We start from the raw sequence: 9,780 nt of genomic DNA on the forward strand, positions 1-9,780 counted from the left end.
TAGAATTTACTATTTAAACAGTTGTTGTTTTCTTTTATGAGACAGTTTGAAGTTTAGAATTTTTTGAATAGAGAAGTTTTCTCTTTGTCTGTCAACCTTCGGTATTTTCCGTTATCTCCGTGAAAATCAACGAATTTTGATCTCCAACCTTCGGTATTTTCCGGTATTCTCCGTGAAAATCAACGAATCTTGGCCTTTGAATTCTCGGTATACAGCGGGTATGAACGAGAGTTTGAATTTATCCTTCTTTTCCCCACGCACGCTGCATCATAATATATGTTACAATTAAGATAATACATAAAGATATTAAGTCAAATAATACTCAAACTTACGTGAGGGATGGTAGAATGCTCATTTATCCATGTTTCATGTTGGTACATGATGCAGCGTGCGTTGGGAAAAGAAGGATAAATTCAAACTCTCGTTGATACCCGCAGTATACCGAGAATTCAAAGGTCAAGATTCGTTGATTTATACGGAGAATACCGGAAAATACCGAAGGTTGACAGACAAAGAGAAAACTTCTCTATTAATTCCAAAAATTCTAAAACTTCAAACTGTCTCATAAAAGAAAACAACAACTGTTTAAATAGTAAATTCTAATTAAATAGTAAATCCTAAATTTAAATAGCAAATCCTAAATCCTAATTAAGTAGTAAATCCTAAATAGTCCTGAGATTTGAAATTAATAAAAATCAAAATAACCCTAAGATATGAAATTAAAATAAGTAAACGTAAAACTGAAGTCAATCAGCAAGATTTCTTCGGATGCTCCAACTTTTGGAGATATTGTAGCTCTAATTACTCCGCATCAGTACATCTTAGAGGAATGTGTGAAAAAAAGCTTAATTTTAAATATTAATTATATCGAGCAACATGATACGCGAATTAAATATAAATGCAATATAATACTCAACAAAAATGAAACAAAGAAACCTCATGTGCAAATATTATAACAAAAAAATAAAATAAAAATTTAATCCACAATTCAAAACTAACCTACAACAACATACAAAATATACAAATCATAAACAAAATTATATACAAATAAAACAAAGAGGAACTTACATGAATGAAAACGCTAAAAAATAAGGATTCAGTAAGAGTCAAGAGGACAGAGAGTCTATATATAGTTTACCAACGGTCTATACTGTCTGTATTTACCGACGACTTTTCAACAGGTTCTTACAGATTACCAACGGAACTTACCCTCCTAAACAATTCATTCAAAAAATAAAATAAGCTGTTAGTGATCGTGCACGGTATTTACCCGCCAGATTACTGACGGCTTGGACCGTTTATAGTCTATGCAATTTTCACTTTAAAATGACACATCATGGAAGTTTTAGCTTAGAAAGAATAAATAAAAGAAAAGTTTAGAGATAAAAGCTACTTTTCTATGCAAATTTTGATGTGATTTTTAAAAGAAGTGAAGGAAAATAGCATGTGCTTATAAAGTCAATTCAGGATCTCTTGAAAGAAATGAATGAGTCCTTATTTAAAGTAACAATTAGTCCCTAAATCAGCAATGCGCCTAATTGAAGTCACATTATTTCTAACAATGCCCAACACAAATGGTGTCTTCTCCCTTTGTTTCCCACTTTCTGTCTCTATCTCATACAATCAATCACACACACTTTCAAATTTTTAATCTCTACATGCTGCCTCTGTCAAATGAACATTATCCCACCCAATAAACTCAGAAGGATCATCATAAGCAATCACTCCAGCTTCTCCACAATCTGCTGATGCATTGTAATTGTACCGACCTCCAATTCCGCAACATGCATATTGTCTATCAGACCAAAGAATTAAAAGTGAGTCAAATCCAACCAGCATCCACATTAGAACTAGCTTAGTTGATAGCCCATACAGAAAATCATACTTTAGATAGCTTATTCAAGTCACAAACTCTTCTCATATTGTCAAGCAGGTCCAAAACAAGAAGCAATCTCACACAAATACAAGTTTCAAGATCCAGCCATTATGATCTAATTATACCATCACAGCATAATACTAATAACGATACGAATCAAGCATTTGAGCAAACACCTGGTTCAGCGGAAATAAGAAGGATTTAGTTGTATGACAATGTAGTGAATATATTATTCTCTTTAACTCTGTTTTCTTCATGTTTGACTTGTTGGTATCCTATTAATGTGCTTATTTGTCATCTTCCTGTACATCTGATAACTTATTAGCAAACCTATATGTTTAATTTGATTTCATGGATTGCATCACTATATCTCTCATGAAAAAGTTTTACTGATGGATATGGCTGCATGAAACACTGAAACATTGAACACTAACACTCCCTATGACATTGAAATGGTCTGATTTTATGATCAGCTCATCTCTTTATATTTTGAATAAAACACTGAACACCACCACTCCCTATGAAATTATTTTATTTAAACCAAGAAGAATGTCTCTTCAAGTTATAGTAGATATCATATATGATCAACCGAGGTCCATCGATACCATTGGAGCATAAAATACCAGAAGAGGTGTGGAGCGAAAAAGAGGTGATCACGCGCTTACCACTACGCCAAAACCAATTGGTGTTAGTGAGGGCGCAACGTTATTTCCTTATAGCGTAGCAGACAGCGCCCCGTTTTGAACGCTACCTAGCAGGCAGGATGCTGGCCGAGTTGGGTACCTGTTGGGATCTTCCCCTCCAAATGATTGAAGGAGAGGTTCAGATAAGAAAGGAATGTCAGACTTGCAAACTGCACAGGAATTTCTCCATGAAATGAGTTCTGTGAGAGGTCCAAGGACTCCAACTGTTTCAGGTTCCCTATGGATGATGGGATCTCACCAGAGAGAGCATTGTTTGAAAGGTTGAGAACATGGAGTGCTTTAAAATCCATAAGCTCCTCAGGTATTGGTCCTTCAAAATGGTTAGATGAGAAATCAATGGATGTGAAGATAGTAAGAATTTTAACCAACACCATCTCTTGACCTTTGTTGATCACTGTCACGCTATCCTGATAATATGATCCTTCTCCTATAAATCCCTCTGATTGATCTTCATTATGCATCATTGTTTCCCAGTTTGTGAAATATTGTCCCTTTAGTTTGCTACTAAAGTTGTTAAAAGCGATGTCGACAATTTGAAGCATTTTCCAAGGCTTATTATTGGCTTGTCCACATCCTAGGGAACCTTGAAATTCGTTGTTGCGCAAAACCAGTACCCGAATTGTGGATATGTTTTGCAAAAAGCATGGAAAGCCACCAGCAATATGATTTTTTCCAAGGTCCAGTACCTCTAATTTGGAACAGTGGGCAAGAGATTTTGGAATTGGCCCATGCAAGTGATTTCCATGGAGATTCAGAGTGCTTAGAGCAGAAGAAGCTGGAAACATATCTGGGATAGCTCCTTTGAGGTTGTTGTCCTTCAAACTCAATACCTCAAGGGTCTTAGTCATTGTCATTAAACAAGAGGGAATTGTTCCAGAAAAGTTGTTGATTGAAAGATCAAGCACTTCAAGATGTGTAGCATTGCAGAGGGAATCTGGGATGTTGCCATGGAATTTATTGTCTGAAAGAGAGAGGAACACTGCCGAAGACAGGTATTTACCGATATCTTGTGGGATAACAGAGCTAAACTTGTTCCTGGAATAATCCAAATAGGAAGCATTTACAAGAAAAATAGGTACTTGCCCTTGTAGTTGGTTGTCATGAACGTCAAGTTTTATCAAGGAAGAAACATTTTTCACTTCCAAATCAGTCAACAAATTGCTTGAAATATCAAGTTCTTCAAGATCTTTTAATTTCCAAAGCCAGTTGGGCACTATTCCTTGAATGTGGTTCCTTGAAAGGTGTAAAGATCTTAATGTGGATTGATTTCTCAAGAAATTAGGGAAGGTTTTCAAGTTGCAAGATGCCATATATAGATTTCTAAGGTTGGGAAAAGGAGAGGCCATATTCGCATTGACTGACCAGCTGTTGTATGAAATGTCCAGATGAGATAAATTTCTAAGCGGTAAACAACTATTTAGCTGCAATGGTCCATGGAACTTGTTAGAGGAAAGGTAAAGGGCTGAAAGTGCACTGAGCTGAAAGATAAACTCTGGAAAATTCCCTGATAGATCATTGTTGCTTAAATCAAGGTAGTTCAATACAGAGGCAGACCCATTTGTGAATTCATGAGACTGACTAAACTGGTTGTCTCGAAGATAAATCTTCTCTAGTAATGGGAGCGTAAAAAGAGATGATGGAATGCTCCCACTAATAGAATTATGACTCAAGTCAAGGAGGGTCAATGCAGAGGAAGACACATTTACGAATTCATCAAGCTGACTAAACTGGTTGTCGTCAAGATCAATCTCCTCTAGTAATGGAAGCCTAAAAAGAGATGAAGGAATTGCACCGCTTAAGCTATTATGAGAAAGGTCGAGGTGGGTTAGTTTTTCGGTCATACCAAATGATGGCAATGGACCTGTGAAGTTGTTATATGACAAATACAGGTGAGTGAGTTCAGTGAGGTTTGACAGTGAATTGGGAAGTGTTTCATTAAATCGACAACCAATAAGATCCAATTCAGATAAGTGCCTCAGGTTACCAATAGAGTGTGGGAGAGTTCCAGAGAAGTCTGTGAGACTCACTCTTATGGTACGGAGAGATCCACCCAGTGGGAAGTCTGGAAAGAAACCATCGAGATTGTCATTCCATGATATGTCGATAAATGACAATGTTTCAATCTGGAAGATCTTCGGTGGAAATATTCCATTCAAGTTGCAACGGCTAAGACTGAGGGTAGTGAGATTCTTAAAATTGGCAAATGTCTCTGGCACAGGGGATGAAAAGTTGTTTTTATCAAGAATAATGATGGATAGATTCTCAAATCCTGTCAAAGAAGCATCAAAGGGTCCTCTGAGATTGCAATTTGCCATGCTAAGTTCTTGGAGGTCACGCAGCGGCAACAAAGCATTGCGCCATTCTTGTCCTTGATCATCTCTTAGTTGCAAACCATCCAAATACAATTGCCTTATACTGGTGAGGTTTTGGACAAGCTTTCGAAAATTTTGGGTATCTAGATGATTATTAGATAAATCAAGAGTAACCAACCTTGTTAGTTGAGAAATATCTGATGGAATCTGCCCCCTAAAACCAGCATGTGACAAATTCAGGTAAGCTAAATTCTTCAACTTGTTGAATCCGGATGTTAGAATATAGCCTAGAATATATGTATCTGCCGTGATCACACCCACTGAGCACTGGTCTGTTTCTTGTTCCAGTTAGAGGCGCCAAAGGGACATTGAAAGAACCGAAAGGATTATAAGCCAAATTCAGCTTCATGAGATGTTGGAGATTGAAAAGACTTGAATTGTCTAATCCACCGCAGATTGATTCTTCACTGAGATCAAGACCAGAAACATGTCCCTTCTTGTCACATGTTACTCCCATCCATGTACAACAATCATCACTTGGATCCCATGACTTCAGCTTGGTGCTACTTTCGGACGTGAATAAGAGGTTGTTCTTGAATTGGAGAAGTGAAGACTTCTGATCATCAAGACAAAGACCAGAAATCACAAATACGTGATTACAAAGGCAAAGCCAATATAATAATTGCATGATCACCAAAACTAATGAATCTGGCTTAATTTTCATCATAGATGATTGATGGTTTGCAAAGTAGAGGTCAATTAAGAATTAAGATTGTGTGTAAAGTGAAACAATAATGATGAAACTTAAATACACTCTGCTTCTTCTTGCGGGGAGACTTCACTTGAGTCAATGGTGAATTTCATAATAATAATAATAAATAAGGCAAATTCTGTGGTAGCTTGAAATTTTTTTGGGTACGGTACCCTGACTAGATGAAATTGTGAAATTGAAGGCCAGTAAAAGAAAGAAGATTAGACCTTTTAAGTTTTGTTGGAATCTTAGACGTCATGCCGGTTGTTGCAGCTTTTTTTAAATCATAATTTAGTGGTGAAAGTGAAAATGTATGTGATGTAAGAACAAAAGAGTTATTGACCACAATAAGGGTGAGATATGTAAATTGATGTTTGACGAACGACAAGATAATAAGATAATCTACTAAAATGCTCATGAATGATGGTGCTAGAGGTTTTAAGAAATTAAAAAAAATGAGAGATAAATATGTTTTACATCATTTAAATTAAGGTACCACAATAAGTATCTAATAATAATTGAAGCTCTAAGTAATGTATGGCTCCACAAAGCAAGTGCATAGAAGCCACTCACCTTTAATGGATGACTCCAACGACTTGCAACAAAGACAAAGTTTTCTTGACTCACAATATCTTTTATATGATATTTTCCTCTCTTCCTTCAATTATTTTCCCATAATAAGCGCACACAGTACGCTAACCCGGACAATTAACGTATAAAATGTTGATGTGACATGAAAATAATTAAAAGATGTCATAGAAGTCATAATGTTTATTATTTCCTTATTTGTTATGTTTCTCTATATCCTACCAGTTAGTTATTGACTATATTTCTCACACTTTAAAGGCACAGGCCGCACAGCTGTTTGTTTTATGATGTATCTGGCAGCATGAAATTGTTTTTTTTCAAGAAAATAAAAACAAATCACCGGTTAATTTAATGCCTACTATTTTACCCTTCAGCAACCACTGACTGATTTAAGTGTAAGACTGATTAACTAGTTTGTTTCAATCTTCATTTACTGTTTGGTTATACTTGGTAAGGATTTATATCTGTAAGGAACTTGAATATCAAGCACATGGTCCCAAACATAAGAGATTGAAGAGTAGAAATACTGATGCCAAAAGTTCATTGATTATAAAAAAGATGATGAAATGTTACACAGAGAACCTTATATATTTATAGAGCAACTAACTAGTTCTAACAACATCAAATGGAATTATGAAATCTACTTTGATAATAATTCTGATGTTATTTCTTAACTTGACAAACTTCTCAAATTGAGTAAAATATTTTCCATCAATGGTGGCTAGGCAGCGTGTCCCGTTGATGGAGATCCAACGACGGTGCAAGTGATTGGAGGTTTCCGCTTGAGATGGACTCACACTTGAGGGGGAGATTGTTGGGAATTCAAGTGTGAGTAAAGAAGTCTCACATTGGAAGATTAGAAGAGTGAGGAGCACTTTATAAATGAGAGGACTCATACACCTAATGCCTTAAGGTTTTGGGTGAAAGATGTGGTGTCCAATCCACTTTGGTGTGCTTATGTAAGCCCAATGTGATGATCCCCGGTTTATCTTCTTGCGTCCCAACATTTCATAATAATAATGACTCCAACTCCAACGACTTGCAAGAAAGACATAGTCTTCTCTTCTTGACTCACAATATATTTTATTTGATTTTTTCCTCTGTTCCGTCAATTTGACGTATGTAATGTGGCATGAAAATAATTAATGGATAGAAGTCATAACATTTTATTGTTCGTGGCAGAAAAATATATCTTGTGTTTATCACGACTAATTAAGTTGAGTGATTGAGGGGAGATGATAAGAGAAAGACAAATTAAGTCTTCTAGCTAGCTTAATTCCCGGTGGTCACGGAAGTGATTGAATGGCGCGCATAGGAGGAAAGGAAACTTCATGTCATGGTAGATCGATCTTTACTACTGCTTTTCATAAGTGTGTTTATGGACAGGATATAATTTCTTCAACTCTAAGGCCAATCTTATTTCTTTATTTGTTTGTGACTAGTTAGTTAGTTTGATAGCTCAAGTGGTAAGACCTCAGAGATATCTGGATTGGGTGGGATCAATCCCTGAATAAATTTATCTTTCCATGTACAAAAAAAAATATATGTGTTTTTTATTCATGTTGAATCAAAGAGAAATCAAACACATTCTAAGTATGCATTTTGCCTATAAAAAAAGGCACGCATTTGTTTCATATTAAAATGATTTTAGTACTAAAATATATATTTTAAAGATTTAAAAATAAAAAAGCAACCTATCTTATATTGGCTTGGGATATATATGTATTAGGATATGTTATATTTGTACATAAGTTGAGCAAGTTATTGTAGGTTGGGCTAAATGCTGAAATGTTAAGTTACAGTGCGTGTTTTGGATCCGCAATGACAACTATACATGTGTTTTCCGTGCGAAAGCGGAGATTGTGGAACTCCTAGCTCAAAACAAAGGAGGTTCCAAAACTAATTCATGTAAGAGACAATGATTTCATCTTCGGTCGCTGCTAACAGAATTAAGTTAGTGAAATACGATCTAGTGTGTCTGGCCATTATGTATTTTTTCTTGTGTCATGTTACAATTATTTGTGATCCACTTTGAAGTTGTGATTAATTTGATTTACAATGAGATATTATGTGGGCTCATTATATTGATATGATGTTTTATTATGATTGTGCATTATGTTTTGATTTCCCCGCGTTGTGTATATTGTCTTTGGCTATGTTTGGCATGTCATTTCAGCTAGCTTATAGCTTATTTGACTAGCTTAAAGCTTATTTGACTAGCTTAAAAGCTCTATAAAAATGTTTGGTGAAGGAGCTTATTTCAGTAGCTTAAAGCTTTAAGCTATAAGCTATCTCAGGTAGCTTAAAGCTTATAGCTTATTAAATATATTCTCATTTTTATCCTTACTATTTTATCAAAATTTCACCTTTAGCCTTATATGTTTTCTACTAAATCTATTTACCTACTCATTTTCCGATGTACCAAAAAATAAACTTATTTATTTATCAGTTATCGCATTTGTCTCATATGTACATCATTCCCGCACAGAAATAATTACTACTTCAGAATAAAATAAATAATTTTATATTACAAATTACAAATTATTTGTTTTATTCTATTTAATTTAATAAAAATATAGAAAAGTAAATAAGTAAAAATTAATATTATATTTTTAAGATGATAAATAATTTGAGGAAATTAAAAAATTTATAATAATTTTAATATTAATATCATATATGTATTAATGTGAAAATAAAGTAATGTTAAATATAAAAAAAATTATACAAGTATGTCCTTTTATGTCATTTTACAATTTCAGCTTGTTCAACAACTAGTTTTACCAAACACTTTTGTTCAAATTACGTAGCTTTTCAGCTATCAGCTATCAGCTTTCAGCTAGCTTATCAGCTTTCAGCTTTCAGTTAGCTTTTCAGCTATCAGCTAGCTTTTCAGCTTTCAGCTAGCTTATCAGCTAAACGTGCCAAACATAGCCTTTAGCTTGTTTGTTATTCCAAATTTAGTGATGACTTGCATCATTTGTTAACGGTTTTTAGGACAATAAATTTGTGCTCTCGAGCACGCCATACATTACTCTAATTTAGAGATACTGCTACAATTCAGTTGCAGCTTAATTGGTTATTCACTTTTGTAGTTAATGGATAGCTTATAAAAAAATAAAGATACTACCATAGTAACTTCAATCTAGGGGTAGTGTTTGGCTCCATTGAGAGTGGCCAATTTATAGTCTCGTAAACTTTTATCAAATGGTGTGCGTCATCACCATTTGTGCATTAACAGTTTATATCAGCATCGATCAAAGTAAAGTTGGTCATAGAAACTGGCTCTAAATAGTGTCGACCAATAAGACCAACTCTAGCATTTACGAGTTTGTGTTGGCCTAGAGTCAGTTGAGAAGACACAAACAGATAGCGTCAATCACTTGGTCGACTATAAATGTTAGTTTCGACCCTTTTAACGTCTTTTCTGATGTTGGTGTCAAGCCGACACTAAATCAGTTTTAGCGTCGATTTTTGTCTTGTTAGTGTTAGTTTTTGGCCAACTATTTTTGCATTTTATGACAGAACTGAATATGATAGAACAAAATGGAA

General features: G+C 34.9%; 1 protein-coding gene across 1 annotated transcript; it reads right to left on the reverse strand.

Annotated features, from left to right (window-relative positions):
- Positions 1-1,393: 1,393 nt before the first annotated feature.
- Positions 1,394-5,240, reverse strand: LOC130736798 (receptor-like protein 7; the record flags this gene model as incomplete). Its single annotated transcript, XM_057588585.1, has 2 exons — positions 1,394-1,795; positions 2,542-5,240. A coding segment is annotated over one exon (2,613 nt), but the record flags the coding sequence as incomplete, so codon positions are not given.
- Between the last annotated feature and the right edge of the window lie 4,540 nt (positions 5,241-9,780).

The sequence above is a fragment of the Lotus japonicus genome, chromosome 2, assembly GCF_012489685.1.
Source record: "Lotus japonicus ecotype B-129 chromosome 2, LjGifu_v1.2".
In the NCBI taxonomy this organism is placed as follows: domain Eukaryota; kingdom Viridiplantae; phylum Streptophyta; class Magnoliopsida; order Fabales; family Fabaceae; genus Lotus; species Lotus japonicus.